Source organism: Electrona antarctica (assembly GCF_951216825.1).
Source record: "Electrona antarctica genome assembly, chromosome: 3".
NCBI lineage: Eukaryota > Metazoa > Chordata > Actinopteri > Myctophiformes > Myctophidae > Electrona > Electrona antarctica.
The window spans coordinates 39,242,132-39,258,390 of record NC_136808.1 but is presented as its reverse complement, the minus strand read 5'-3'; the positions used below and the strand labels follow the sequence as shown (position 1 = coordinate 39,258,390).

At 42.4% G+C, this 16,259-nt stretch overlaps 1 protein-coding gene across 1 annotated transcript in view; it reads right to left on the bottom strand.

Moving 5' to 3' along the window:
• itfg1 (integrin alpha FG-GAP repeat containing 1) overlaps positions 1-16,259 on the bottom strand; it is a 185,994-nt gene that overhangs the window by 167,162 nt on the left and 2,573 nt on the right. The window contains exons 2-6 of the mRNA XM_079497974.1: positions 15,955-16,039; positions 15,324-15,463; positions 12,958-13,012; positions 11,407-11,484; positions 10,517-10,611 (exon numbers count right to left, since the gene is read on the bottom strand). Coding sequence (XP_079354100.1) covers positions 10,517-10,611; positions 11,407-11,484; positions 12,958-13,012; positions 15,324-15,463; positions 15,955-16,039 — 453 coding nt within the window. The remainder of the gene's footprint in view (positions 1-10,516; positions 10,612-11,406; positions 11,485-12,957; positions 13,013-15,323; positions 15,464-15,954; positions 16,040-16,259) is intronic.

Below are 16,259 nucleotides of genomic sequence, written 5' to 3'. Positions count from 1 at the left end.
ACACTTGGAGGTGAACAAAGGCTATATATTTTCGTGACACAGGGACACAGGGACACAGGCACACACAGACCTACATGCTGTGTAGCACTGGTGTTTGACCCCAAGAGTATTGGTGATCACAGGCCTGTGGTCATCCATGACTCGACCATCTCACAGGTCCCCTCATATAAATACTTGGGGATCTGTATTGACAACTCACTAACTTGGAATACACATGTTGACAGTCTCTGTAGTAAACTACAGCAAAGACTGCACTTCCTTCGGCGTCTCAGGGTTCATGGTGTTGACCAAAGATTTATGTTAGTGTTCTATCGAGCAGTCTTGGAAAGCCTGGTCAGGTTTGGCATCACAGTTTGGTTCGGTAATCTCTCAGTGCAACTGAGGTCCAAATTGTTCAGATTGGTGCAGACTGCAGGGAAGATCATAGGGGTAAGACAACTCCCCTCTCTGCAGTCTATTTATGAGCAGGCTATATTAAAACAGGCTCAAAAAATCGTCAGTGATGTTACCCATGTTTTAAATGGCGAGTTTGTACTTCTGCCCTCTGGGAGAAGATACAAAGAACCAAAGTGGAAGTACATCAGATTTAAAAAATCGTTTGTACCAGCATCAACTAAGATGTTGAACGAGGCTCTGAAACAGCAGTAACTGTGTGAGGTTAGATTATCCACATCATGTGTGCAATTGTGTAATGTTGTGTCTTCCTCTGTAATGTATTTTGTTTGTCATTGATGTTTTATGTGTGGCTGTAGCTGGGGTGAAAGCCCAAGACAAATTTCCCTTGTGGACAATAAAGTTTACCTTGACCTTGACTGTGGTATGATGATCATTTACAGGGGGAGAAATACTCAAAACTCAAACTATGGAGATACAAGGTTTTTGTACGATATACGGGTGCAGTATCCATCCTGGTGGGTGGCAGGACATTAAGGAAATATGTGGTAATTAGGAAAAGTCAGCATCATTAAAGCGTAAAATAACAATGCATTTGGATCACACATAGCTAAGTACTTCTGTAGCAAACCCACATCAATTGTAGAGAGTAAGTTAACTCGTTCATGTCAATTTCACCACTGAGACTATGTCTCGCGCATAATTAAGAAGGGGGCATATTCTCTAGGCCAAAGTGCAAAAGAAAACATTAACAGTCAATTACACAGGTTAGTACAACAATACTGTATGTAGATGTAGTAGGTACAATGTAGAGGTATTCTTGGGCAAGATGGCTGTGTCAAAATGTGTCCCTGGCATAACTCGGACAGTCTCCGGCCATTTGGTCTCAAACGGCATTTGGTAACCCTGAGGTGCGCAGAACCAAATCGCAAAATTGGACGGCCAATGGTTTCTGATAATTGAAAAATCATGAATATCTGTATTTGTCGGGCCGCAGGTCTCAGAAAGAGGCAGAAATGATCTGCATGTGTTGGAAATTGTATGCATCATGATTCTGAATCCATTCCAAGCATTAGTTTTGTACAAAAAACACTCCTTGGGCTAAAAACGGCCATAGCTGTCATCACAAATGTGATGAGGTCAGCACATTTTGGCTGATGGCCGTTTTTAGCCCAAGGAGTGTTTTTTGTGCAGAAATAATGTCTTGGAATGGGTTCAGAATCATGAAAACCCCCTAGACCCTACCCGTCGGCTTATTGCTGATTGGGGCGCATGGAAGTACAAATGAAACAATGCACGGCCCCGAACAGGCTTGCACCGCTCATAATAATATTATTAATAAACTTCACATGCATTATCACTGTTCAAAAGTGTTACTAAGTGCTTCACACAGGAACTGAGATCCACATGGGAGAAGTTATGCTGCAGATGGCAGCAGGTTACACAGTACAGCACCGTTTGGGTCACAGAGTCAAACCTCCTACCTCATTTATTATTCACACTATTCATTAATCTGGGGGGGAAAAAAACACATCCACTCTGGCCAAGATAAACAGGGCTCCTCTGCCCTGTCAACCAGTGCTGCTGCTGGAGGTAGAGAGCCTGACTCCCACTGTCCTCCACATATATGTTCCGATTCCAAAATCCACGTGGGATCAGTTAGGCTGTACTGTAGATCGCAGCAACGTTCATTTTGATAGAAATGTAATTATTTGGATTTTTATACCTGTATTGATAGGACAGTAGGTTGATAGGAAACATGGAGAGAGAAGGCAAGTGACATGCAGCAAAGGCTGCTGAGATGGGGACTTGAACTCACGACGCCTGTCAGGCTACATTGAGCCTAGTCCAGGCCTTGGCTGTTGAGATGGGGACTTGAACTCACAACGCCTGTCAGGCTACATTGAGCCTAGTCCAGGCCTTGATAGGCATTGATTAGTCAAGTAATTCTAAAGTTGAACAAAGAAGGGATTTTCAGTATTGCTTATTTCCTTCTTAGTTTGATGGGTGTGGGAATGTGTGAATTTGCCAAATCAAGCTTAGACTGGGGTTGCTGTGTGAATATGGTCTATGGCATAGACCTAATGAGGTCATCTGTATAATTCTCAGTCTCTGCCAATAGATTGCCATGGCAACCAGACACCTGCCATTTGATTACTTAACCAGTCCACTTTTCACAGTCAGTTTGCACTCTTCAGACACAGGTAGACAGACAGATACATATAAGGGCACAAAAGGTACACAGACGGTTAAAATGGGTGCTATGGAGTATCGCATAATAGGTTCCCAACTTGCATCGTTCCCAAGTAGGCCCGTGGCCGACAGGCAAAAGTCTAGTTAACTTAATTGCAAGATTTCTACAGTGTGAATATGTTGAATGACATCAATTGGCTCATTTGGGCCATGGTCAGGACCTTTTCTGGCGGTTCTGGACAACTGCCTAGCCGACCAACTCAACCTTGTGCACTAAACTCCCTTGGTTCGACTCGTCAGCGGCACGCGTGCTGAATTTGAAGTTGGTCGGTCGAACGGTTCTCGAGATGTGAATTATATTCCGTATTCCGTGCATTTATTGCAAGATAATAAAACATTTAACAAATACACGCTCGCCAACATCAACACAGGGCCTTTCTCTCTGCTTTAGCAGTATGACTCTGTGTGCCAGCCAGCGTTCCTGGAGGCATAGGGAGAGAGAGAGGCAACAAGCGATGTAGCTAAAAGGCCCTGGCGCTTCACATCTCTATAGTAAAAAGGATGGAATACCAACACACGGGGGAACAAGGCAGAGCAAAGACTGCATGAATTCTATGCTCATGGATCGGGGAAGACATCCTTTCCATGCAGATAACATGCTGGCAATGGATGTCAGTTGACAGTTAAATGTTTAGTCCACTCAAATACTTTGAAAGCATTATTTGAGCAAACAGACTGAGCTTGGCTCACAGCTTGCTCAGCTTTTCTCATTCAAGGTTTTTCCTTTTGCTTATAATTATAAAGCAAGCAGCTTTGGTAGCATTTGGTAGATTTTTATTTTGTTTAGTTTCAGGTTGTTTTTCTACGTTATGTTTGTTTAATAGCAGAAAGTTCTCCACTAGTACTCCACTAGTTCTCCCCTGCTATACCATCCATTATTATCACACAAACAAGCAGTCACTTCAATAAAGCCAACTGCTTAAATTAGATGCAGCACAGACCATTACCACGTTGCCTAGCAACAACTCCTTCACTGCGTTCACACTCTTATTGACTTTGTAGGCTTTTTTATTTATTTTGTAGCCCAAAATGGCATTCATAATTATCTGGCAATTAACTTTCCCCCCTCTATGTTTTTCCTAATGACTCTCTTATCATGCTATGCTATCTTGCTTCCTTATCAGTCGGATTATTAAATTGAAAAAGCTGGTGATAGTGCCCTAAGGGGTGTTTTAAAACTGGTGTGGGCACACAACTTAATAAGTGTGTGTAGCCCCATCGAATGATAATAAAACTCAATCTGACAAGGTTATTTGTATATGAAAGAGAGCAACAGGGAGAGTGTAGAACCTAATTTATGCTCTGTGGTATCACAGTGTCGCATGCCGGAAACAGCCGATATACAAGCTCACAACTAGGGGTACTTGGAATCATTTAGGATTTTAACGATTCCGGTTCCTCAGCAGACAACAGAAAGACACTCCAACACACAACAGAGACAGATACTCACATGAAAAGATACACAACCACTCCAACACACAAAAGACACATGGCACTGACGAAGATTCAACAAAGGAAGAGAGGTTTAAAGGTAGTGTAAGTGATTTCCTCTGGTTAAAAGTGTTTAAAAGCTCTATATTGTGATAGTACTCATTGCTTGTTTGTTCAGTAACAGGAGTCTCCATGTCTCTCCAGCTTTTTATTAAACAGAAAATGCACAAGTGGAATGGTAAGTGATGACACAAAAAATGAGCAGACAAAATTGGAACTGGAACACCATAATAAATTAGCTCATAAATAGCTACTCTCTCCTGATTGGCTGAGATTTTGTCACCGACCTGAAAATGTATTTTCTGTTTATTAAAGAGTTGGAAAAACAGGGAGACCTTTTAACAAAAAACGTTTTTGTTTTAACCAAAGAATTATCACTTACACTACCTCCCTTCATGAGACAATCACTATTTCATGTTTTGATTTGATGTTGTATGCCAAGCAGGGAGGCTCAGCTTTTAGTCTTTGGTATGAGCCGGCTTAGGGGATTGAACCCCGATCGCCCGATCTCAGGCCACTCCAACCTCCAGGTCACTGAAGTTGTTGTACGGTATTGAGGCCTACATTATTATTGTGTAAAAAAAGGATACCAATAACAGGAGAGATTTTCTGCCCTGTGTGTGTGTCATTCTGTTTGAGTGGATGGTCAAAACACCTGCCTAAATGGGGCCATGACACCGGCCGCGACACAATGGTGGCAGTGCTGATGTAACAAGGTCAGCCAGTGGTCTGGTGTGCAGCTGTTTACACTTTTACACACCCCGGACTGAGATTGGAGCGGTGACCCCGGCCCTGGCCCAGTGCTCGTAAACCACCTCACTGCATTACCATACTAATAGGTGAGGCAGCACACAGCCAAGGGCTTCCTGTATAGTTCTGGTCCAAAGTGTTAGTGAGTTTCTCTGTACCACTCTGCCAGGAGCAGTGCTATTTCCATAGAGACTGAAACGGTCTAAACTGTAGACCATGTCTCAGAACCCCACCTTAGGCGGACATTTGCCTATAATTTTGGATTTTTCACAAATATATACATACACTACACACACAAAATATTTTCAGATCGGGGTCTGCGGACAAATGCATATTCATTTGGGGGGGTCATTGACATTAACATTGCGTGACAATAAATCAAAGTTTGAGAATCATTGATTAAAAAAAACACACCCATGTGAAGTGAGGGGCGCTCTAATCATCGTACATCCTCATCAACATTGGTGGTCCCTTATTGGCCAAGGGTTTCCACCGACATACATACGTCGAAGATTCTCCATCCATTGCCAATGGCATTTAATGTCTGTGTTCAGACAGAATCCACGCTATAGCTGTTAATAAAATCACAGCTGTGAGGGGCGTTCTTATCATCGTACATCATCATTACATCATCTCATTCCGGCCAATCAGAATTTGCGTCCCGACCTTCGTCTTTAATGTTTTTTTTGTTTTATTTATAATTTTTATCCCACGATTTTGTAACCCATTTTCTAATCTAATGTGATCCTGGGCTCTACACACAATCTGCCAACCTGGGGAGAGCAACGGACTTGAACTCATGCTTCCTTCATGCATGAGTGTCCAGGTTGCTCCTTTACACCTGACAGGGAGGAGTTTCCCTTGTTGGACGTAGCGCGTGGAAGGAACACGTTATTCCAACCAGTTCCTTTCCCCTCCATCAGGCACCCCGGCTGGCCAGGGGGAGGCAGTTTAGTGACCAGGATTACTGCATGTTTTTTTGTGCGGTTATCTACGCTAGGGGACATGGGGAGAACATGCAAACTCCACACAGAAAGGCCCTTGAGAAGTTTCAAAAGGATCATCTTTGATGTACAGTCCAACACCTGCACATGTTTGGATATGTACTAGCCTATGTTTATGCCTATATATTTATTTATTTATTGATTCAGATCGTGTAGATTGTGTATATGGTGTATTTTGCCCATTTGCGACGCGTGGCGCTAGGATGAGCGGGCCAAAGGCCCGCGAAATTCTAGTTTATATTATTATAATGGTCAATCCTATTTTTATAGGGTTAGGGTTGTGCACTCACACACACACACACACACACACACACACACACACACACGACAGGCCTAGTTAGGGGATCGGTGTCTTCCTCAAGGACACATGGACACGAAGCCTGGAGGAACTACAGGATAGGGATCATCAGGTTACCCTGAGGAAGGCAGCGTGACTGCCAAAAATGTTAGTTATTTGTTTTTAATCCCTCACGTTAATAAAAAATAAGCCTTTGGCAGTGTAGCTATGAGTCTATACTTTGATCTCCTCTTGGAGAGCCAGATGGCAGATGGATGGAGCCAGCGCCCGCCCCACTGCGTGTGTGTGACGATAAAACTCCTTGAACTTGACTGTTCCACGTAAACTATGTTCTCTGGGCTCTCTGTACATGCTGACCTAGCTTCCAGGTTCCTTTCCATAGAGAACAATTAGTATATACAGTGTGTCTTACATACTGGAGGTATTTATATACCTGCTTAAAGGGCAGAAAACAAAGGCTGGCCCGCTTTGTTTTCACCAGAGGGTCAAAAACAGGCACAACAAGGACTCATTTTATTTTTAAACCACTTGAACCCTAGTGTCCCTATTCTGGGGCCGAACATTCTGCAGGAATAGCTGATCTAACAGTTGTGACGCATTGTGCCGCTTGTTGATCAGCTCTTTTCAGCAAGGAGATTTGATGTACAGTGGGAAATAAAGGAGCCCTGGAGTGGTTAAGCACAAACCATGAGACCCTGAGAAGCAAAGATTGGAATACAAATAAATGTTTCTTTAAAAAACAGAGCTTTTTATATTTTGAATATGAATGCTATTGGGTGGAAGGGTAGCGAGAGTGGGTCTTGACTGTAGAACCAGACAGAAGTGTACGTTCTTTACTTAATTTTAGACCACATCCGTGGTCATATGGGCATAACTAACAATGGATGTCAAAACAATGGGAACATTTACATTTTTGTGTATTTCTATATCAAACGTCCATAAAAATCCAATTTGAATTACTTCCTAAGTACCTTTGATCGAAAACGTGATGCGTGATGACGTGTCGAGCCTCGCATGAATAAAAATGAATCTTGATTTCATTCACCTGTTTATTCCCATTGCTGTGTCGTCCTCCAAACACAGCTGCTTCTGATTACAGAACTACTCAATTTTTTATCTCATTCAAGATGACATCCAGACAGTACGAAAATACATCGCTTGGATCCACATGGGACGTATCCTCAGTGATGTATCCCAAGGTCATCAGGGTTTCGGGTCTCGCGAACATCATACCCCTCACTCGGGTGACCCAGCCGGGGCGATCAAGTCCCGACTTACGTCCCAGTAGCTACCCTCGATCAGACCCACTAGAGAAAGACCAGGGCCACACAATCCGTTGGATCCACTCCGGAACTACTCTGCCGGGACTGGGAGGTACTATTCTGGCATGTGTGTATTACTCGTTTTAAACTTAATCATCATGCTAAAATATGTATCTGGTCAAATACCCAATGGAATACCGAATGAAAATGCTTCTGCAACCAGCAGGAGGGGAAATAGCGACACGAGAACTGCAGTGTTTCAATGACTTCCGTATTGGCTTCATTTACAGGAGCGAATGCTTGCCGCCTGGTTAGGGACCATTTGGTTCGATTTGTAACACATTCAGAGTTAAATTAACAGGTTCACTGTGCAGATGAGATGGTTCCAAAAACCCCAGTACGCAATCAGGCAGCAGGATGTAATGTTAGTGGGCTGATTAGGCCCGCTCCCAGCAGGCCGTCCCAGTTGAAGCTTGGCTGGGAGGCTGCAGCCGCTGCTGCTCAAATGAGCAGGTGGTCAGAGCAGAGCTATCTGCAGCCCACTCCATCCCACCACATCACTTCCCTTGCTTTCCTTCTGGTTTTTCTTTCTCCAATCAATTCATCCACCGCTTCCCTCCCACTTTGCTCCATCTCTCTGCCGTTCTCTGCCGCCTACTCCATCTCTCTTGCTCTCCCTCCCTCCAGCTGCTCCCCCACAAACAGGCTGACATCACCAGATGTAGAGAAGCCTTTTTTTTCTCCACTACAAATCCGGACACAGCTGAACATGCTTAGGCTTTTGGACACCATTAATGATCACTGCTGTGTGTGCATGTGTGTGTGCGTGCGTGTGTAAATATGCCTCATGAGGTATCAAACTGCGTGCGTGCGTGCGTGCGTGCGTGCGTGCGTGCGTGCGTGCGTGCGTGCGTGCGTGTGTGCGTGCGTGCGTGCGTGCGTGCAGACTGGTCCATCATCCCAGGAAGGGAACAATGCCCATACCCTCCTCTGAGCTGTACAGTGTCTCGAGGCAGGCAAACGGACGGCAGACTACCAGACTAAAGGACTGAAGAGTTGAGATGTAGCTGTACCCGTGATAACAGTCATAGACTAGTCATAATATATACAGTATGCATTTCAACACTGATGAAGGTTTATGAGGCCAAACATTGTGTATGTCTTCTGTGTGATGGCTTTTGTTTTAATGTATAAAAACGGAGGGCGAAGGGAAGTAATCCTGTCTTGTTATTTGCAATTCTTCCACCTTTAACACAACTATGAAAACTACACTCTATAGTCTACAGCTCAGCTGATGGAGTAAAGGTAGTGTGTTCAACCCACTTCCCAAGTGCACAAGAGGGATATATGTGCAATGTGCATTGAAATATTGTCGCTGTTGGGAAGAAACCTCTCATCTCCATACGGTATTTTCACTTTTTATGGTTTTTCCCTTCTTGCCCATACTACAGTGTCTCATAAAAGTATCAAAAATAGCAGATCTACAAGATGTTGAACGTCTCAAAAGTGAGTTTTTGACATTCGACATGCAAGCAACGATATGATCCATTTAAATTCCAGCCTGAGATGACAAAGCCCACATCAATGTAAAAACAAAAGAGATGCCTGAAGTTAGTATGATAACTGAAAATGATCCCTGATTGCCTGAAATTTGAGGATTAGTGTCAGGAAAAAAATGAACCAAAAAATGAAAAAGTTTGTAAGTCTGACTGACAGCGTGCTACTTAGTGAGCCAAGAGAGAGCAGAGAAACTGCAAAACAGTCTCTCTCTCTCTCTCTCTCTCTCTCACACACACACACACAGATGGTGCAGTAACACATCACAGACAAACGGCAACGCTGTGTCAATGTCCTAACAGTTTGATCTCCATTCCAGAAGATTCACTCTAGCCTTGAAATGGATGTAATCGGAGATGTCATCACAATACAAGGCACCCTTGGTGGGTGAGTTAGACCAGTTAGAAAAGCCATGCATAGTGTTCACAAATGATTTGAGAGCCGTGGCACAGTGGTAGCTGACTGGATAGTGTCTCTGCCCTGCACTACATCATTGCACACACTGAAGAATTAAGTTTAAAAGCATGCAAAAGACACTATGGAAACACACGTTTTACAAAAAACATGGCATGACTAAAACATTGCCATGTAACTGGCAGTTTACAGACAACCACGATTACAGAAAAATAGCAATGTTTAACAACAGTCAGTTGTGCTACTGATCGGCACCGTATTTAAAATAAAATAGCCACCAGGCCGTTCCGTGGCGGAATAATTAAATATCAGGTGAATTCATGATGTGTTTGATCACCAGTAAATTAACTAAATTGCATCATGGAACTGCGTGAGAGCAATATCCATATTCCATACCGTCTGTCACTCAAAGGTTGTTCAATCTTTGGTTCCATATACTCAACTATAGTTTCTCATATTTCAAAACTTTGCTTACTTCAACTACATAAGTAATCCATGCACGTTGCACGCATCATTTTTAGAAGGATTTTTTTTGTCTGTCGAACGGAAGGAGGCTTTTCACTGATGCCTCACCTAGGATAATTGTAGGCATCCCACCTGGGGGTTGGAGGGGGGTACTGCCCGAGGCAAAAAAGCACAACAAATCAACAGCATTGCTTCCATTAAAACCTGCCATCAAGTATCTGTACATACAGGATTGTATAACCATCCGCACTGCACTGCAGAGACAGACAATACAGATACCGCATCGGCCTAGATGGAAACTGACACAGAAATAGATAATGCTGCTGTGTGTGAACTGTGAACGCCTCCCAACTCAATCCAGAGACTTTTAGGGGCTGTGTCGTGTGTCCACATAGAACGCCTTTTGAGCTAGCAGTGCCAGTCTGCCATGCTTTTCTATTTGTGCTAATAACACAGATCAGGGCATTCAAGCACAGCAATGGTTGATCGGTCTGAACGTTGCGGGTGCTAATAAACACTGCATATGAGCGATATGGACATGATATCCAAAGTGCTCCTCAAAGTGCAGCTCATAAAATACTTTCTGTGAACACGGCCACTCATGATCCTCAAACACTGTGCCAACTCACCGGCGGTGAAGTCCTTGTTGAGGTCGATGAAGGCGTTAGAATGAGGGACGCGCATCCTCCCAGTAGAACTCAGCGCCTTTTGACAATCCTGAATTCTGCAAGGCAAACAGCAAGACAAAGTGTAATCCCCATGTCATGTCTGTTTCTATTTACAGTATGACATCAGGTTTTTTTGGCCTGGAGGCTAAAATGTAAGAGAGCAACAGAGAGAATATGTCTAGAATATTTAAAGAGTCACAACCATTCGCAAAGTCAGAGGACAATGATGATGTCCATGTGAAATTGGAATGGCCAACTTTTACAAATACTATAGATAGAATGTAGTTGTCATAGCAGCACAGAGGTAAGGATGAAACAAGGATACAGGTATGGTTATAGATAGATATTAAGATAGATATTAAGATATTAAGTACATAATAATTAGTACAAAAATCAATATAAAAGACAGTATAAAGACTACTTAAAATCCAACCTGGCACTCTGTGTGCATAATGTCGCCAATACAAAATGTTGCATAAATAGATTTAAACACCTAGGGAGGTAGGGACTGACCTGGCTTTCTGCACTTGGCCTGACAGTAAATACATAAAATCACACCCGTGTGAAGTGAGGGGCGCTAATATATTAAAGTCTAACTCATGTTGCTATGATATGGTGATGTAATGGTGATGTAAAACAAAACAAACATTAAACATTAAATTCTCTTTATTGTCAATGGCATTTAATGTTTGTGTTAGGGACAAGATGACGTAAATTTCCCTTCATTGTCAATGTCGTTTTTAATGTTTGTTTAAAGGAAAAACCAACATTAAACCTGTATATAGTAGGGGCTAGCGCCCATTAATGACCAAACCCGAAATGTATTATGGTACACTGCGAATCCAGCTTACCTTTTGGTGAGATAGCAGACTTCGGTAGAGTAGTCTTGGATGGCTCCAAAGATGTCTGGGATCATGTCCCCGTTGAAACTGTAAGAGGGGAAATCAAAGGTCGAGAATGTGATGTGTGTTGACCGTGTTCAGGTCTGTTTTAATCCATTGAGACCTGGAATGCATCCATGTCACGTTAGCGTTTAACCACATTAACCATTAACCCATTTTGGGCGGGAACCCCTTTTGTAGGTCTGCTATTTTTGAAAAATCGTTAAAATGTGCCTCAAATCTTTCCAAAAATTGTCATGATTTAGAAAACTTTTTTTTTTATTTCGACGTCAGGCCTGAATGGGTTAATGGTTGGTGGAAAGTCTGAGTATGCTGGACATTGTCAAAAAAAAATCACACCTGTGTGAACTGAGTGGTGTAAGGTTGATTCAGCTGGAGTTTTTGTCCGATGTGAGGTATTATATAAGGTAAGGTATTATATAGCCTGATCAGCTCTGATCTGACGTAATGAAATCACACCCGGATGTGATTTCACAACTGGCTTTTTTTGTGCAGAAAAAATGACCACGGTTGCTACGGTCATCCAGTTCACCCGGGTGTGATTTAATTACGTCAGAAATTATTTTGAACATAGCAACCATGCTCATTTTTTTATGCACACAAAAGCCAGTTGTAGGAGTGGTTTACACCACTCAAAAATAAAAAAAATGGTAGGCTGAAATACACAGATTACATCCAATAAGTAAATAAGAGTAAATATTTTGGGGTGTCTGGAGTGAATTATTTTTGTCCATGTACTTTTATATCGATATCTTCTTCTAACTATAAATGCACCAAGTCTCTCTGTGTGTGTGTGTATGTGTGTGTGTGTGTGTACGTCTGTAATCCACGTAACTCGAGAACCGTTCGCCCCACCGACTTCAAATTTGACACGCGCGTTCCACACCACCACAGGGAGTGCAGTACACGGTGGCAAGGCGGTCGGACCCATGGTCGTCCAGAACCGCCCTCTGCCCGAGCTCTGGACAGGGCCCCTGCCCAGTGTACATATATGGAGCTGGCCTGTTCTGACATCATTCTGACGTCTGCATAGACTCCATATTTGAGCATGCCTGACAAAGAACTCCATATATGGGCATAAAAATGGACACAAGACATAATATCTGGGTGGGGCAAGCATTATTGCATTTCCAACGTGCATCGTTCCAAGTAGGCCAGTGCCCAACGGGCACCTCTGTAGAGGCTCCAACGGGCACCGCTCTAGTCCTAATATAAATGCTCCATTTATATTAGACGTATGTACGTGTACTGTACATACGTCTGTAATCAACATAACTCAAGAACCGTTCGCCCCACCGACTTCAAATTTGACACACACGTTCCACACCACCACAGAGAGTGCAGTGCCCGGTCTCAAGTCCGTCGGACCGCCGGCTCTGGACAGGGCCTCTGCCCAGGCTCTGGACATCTCCAAATATGGAGCTGGCCTGTTCTGACATCACAATGACATCTGCAATTCTGTAAATACTCCATATTTGGGCATGATGTTTCTGTACTTACTCCATGACGAGGGGCTGGTCAAAAAAGGTCTTGTTCAACTCAAGGTAACTCATATCTGGAAAGTAAAGTGCACAAGAAACAAGATTATGACCTCAAACACACACAATATAAACATTTTGTACACAAAGGCCAAGTCATCCAGAACAGTGTATATTCAGTGTGCAGTACTGTACACGCAAATCCTAAACAAATACACGAATCCTAAAAAAATCTAACATGGGTGGCAATTAATGAATTTGTGCACTGTCAATTACCCAGAATCCACCTGCATCAGCACACACGCCACATAGGTAGCATTTAAACTTTGACCCCAATAGAGCTTGCAGTCCCGCCCCCTTTCAGAATGACAAGGACACCAGGGCTGCGTTCGAATTCATTCCCTATGCCCCATATAGTGCACTACTTTGGGGTTCCGCCATTTTGTTATAGTGTCCGAATATGTAGTGAGCATTTTTGCACCCTAATGTAGTGGACTGAAGTATCCCACAATGCACCGGGAATTGTAGGGACCATCCGATCGTCACTACAAAAACACAGCGAAGCAAATCTGCCCCATAATGCATTGCGCAAGCTCGCTCTTGAACGCACATGCACGCGTTTGCGTGCACGTGCGCTGCTTCTGCATGCATGCGCTTATTGCGCTCCAACTCAGAAGAGGCAGAAGTTGAACCAGCAAAAGAAATCAACACAAATGTACTTTTTAAACTTTCGTTTCCCCTCTCTTTTCTTCCCTGGCGGATCTCGAAGCTACAGATCTCGAGACAAATGATCTGTGCATTTATTTGCAATTGTTTTGTTTTATTTATTTATAATAAAACAATTCATTTGCATTTGCAATAGTATTACTAATCTGATTCATTGTATCACCCAGGCCCAGCGCATGACGTTAGGAGAGGAATGAGTTGCTTGCTGTAGAAGGCCTTATATTTTAATAGTTTTTGGATTAAGGTTGGTGAGGTTGTAAAGCTATGTGCTAAAGTCCAATATATATTTTGTACATGCATGTGAGACATTAATTGTGTCTCCGAACATATGTTTTATTAATATTCATTAATTCCTGACATTAAAAAATATATGTTATCTTCATTATTTCATTGAATTGCGCTAAATACATTACAACTTCATTATGTAGGCAGTCATTTATTGGACTGCTGTTTCTGTTAACGTCCGTATTGTAATGTGAGCAGAGCTTGTAGATCGGCTACTTTTGGTAATTCTTTACCAAAAGTACCCGATCTACAAGCTCACAATACGGACGTCGCGTTGCTTATAGATCGGCTATTTTTGCCGTATCCCCCCCCCCCCCCCCCCCCCCCCCCCCCCAGGATTAGCGGGGGTTCATAATCATGCTGCTGATATTTTCATATTGCTGGATAATGGATATAATATTAATGTATTGATAATAATCATAGGCCTATGTTATTTTAAAAGAATAACCTTTTTATCATCATTTCAGCAGCAGCGTTTTGACTGTTTTTTTGTAGTCAGTTGATTCTTCATATCCAAATGAGTGAAACGGCCGGGATGATTTGTTTATTTTTCATACAGTTCTTTATGAGGCGATCTGAACCCTATGGGGGATTACAATGCAAATAAAAAGTACATGAACCCGTGGACCTATAGCGCCCTCTACCGATATTGACGTCAGAGTCGGTGCTCCCCATACAGGGAGTATTGTCCGAATTAATCACTATTTGAGTCCACTGAGTCTGGGTCCCCGTATGGGGAGTAGGGAGTAGGGAACAACCCTAGCAATTCGAACGCAGCCCAGGAAATAATTACCCATTCATTTTCCCCATAGACCTTTAAAGCATCGGACAATACAAAGCCAACAGCTGAGTTGACAAATCATGACAATAAACACATTTTTGGGGGCGGAACAGATAATTAGAAAGACGAAAAATAGGGCAGGGTACAACACTTTTTTTGTTGTTTTCTTTTTTCTAATTATTTGTTCGGCCCAAAAATATGTGTTTATTGTCATGATTTGTCAACTCGGAAAATGAATGGGGAATTATTTCTGGTGCCCTCGTCATTCTGAAAGGGGGCGGGACTGCGACGCTCTATAGGGAAGCTCATGTCAATGGCATTCAATTTCTGCAAATTTAACAGTATACCATTTTTGTTGTTTTGTTTGATTTTCAATTTGTTTTATAGTGGCATGTCCGTCCCCTCAAAAGTAGACCAATGACAGCTCATGGGCTATGTAGACACCATCATGAAACAATAACTACCTTCAGAACTGCCCACCACATACAGTATATTTCTAGTCAATCCGTTAAATACACCAGCATTGTTCAACATATAGAATAAAGATTTCCATACTGGGGAATAGTATTTCATATATAGTGTTGTTGGAACCGTACCCAGCGTGCGGTTGTTTCCCCAGAAGATGAAAATGGTGGTGTCGTCGTTCTTCCTGGCCTTGGGCTGAATGGTGAGGAGCACGTCCATCTGAGAGTCCCCATCATAGTCTCCAGGAACCACACTGGTGATGATGGAGTCGCTGCCACAGGAAGAAGGTAGGAGAGCCACAATAAGCATGAACTTGTTCAACAGAAGCTAAATGTTTCTCTGTTCTGCCCTCATCAGTTGGGTTATCAAAAATAATTGTGATTAACACATTTTTGCTGTTTGGCTTTTAGGCTTAATGTAAACACAAATGTAACAGGGCAGATATGACATAACTGAAATAGATTTAACTTGTTTATGCAGCTTGACATAACATTCTATTCTATCTCCTATTTGAATTCACTGAAAAGTTTTAAACAGAATGTTTCTTTTTCCTGGCAAAGACAGACTCATTCTGCATTTGCACAGCTTACCCTAACTCTACAATATCACCACACGCCGGGATGTGTTATGGTGTGAGCTTTGTATATCGGCTATTTCCACAAGAACTTGAATGTATACAATTATTTAAAAAAATGTTTTGTAAAAACAATTCAGAATTAGAGACAATCAGTTATTGTATCAACATGAAACAAAAAGATTCACCTTGGCAAATGTTCTTTCTTGATATGAACTTTGGGCTTGAAGTAAGGCGTCTTCAGGTCAGCCAAGAAAATCACCAGCTCAGACTCTGGAACAATGGAAGCCAAACATCTGCTAATTAATTGGTGGTTCTTCTAACATGCACTGTCACGCAGCCTAAGAAAAGCAATGTAGCCTAGGGTTTTTCATTAGTGGTAGTGATACAATTTTGAAATAGATTTTGTAATTAAATAAAAGCATAGTGAAATAAAATAAGATAATAATAATATAACAGTTAAAGCCAAGGAACACCACATTATAACAGGAGC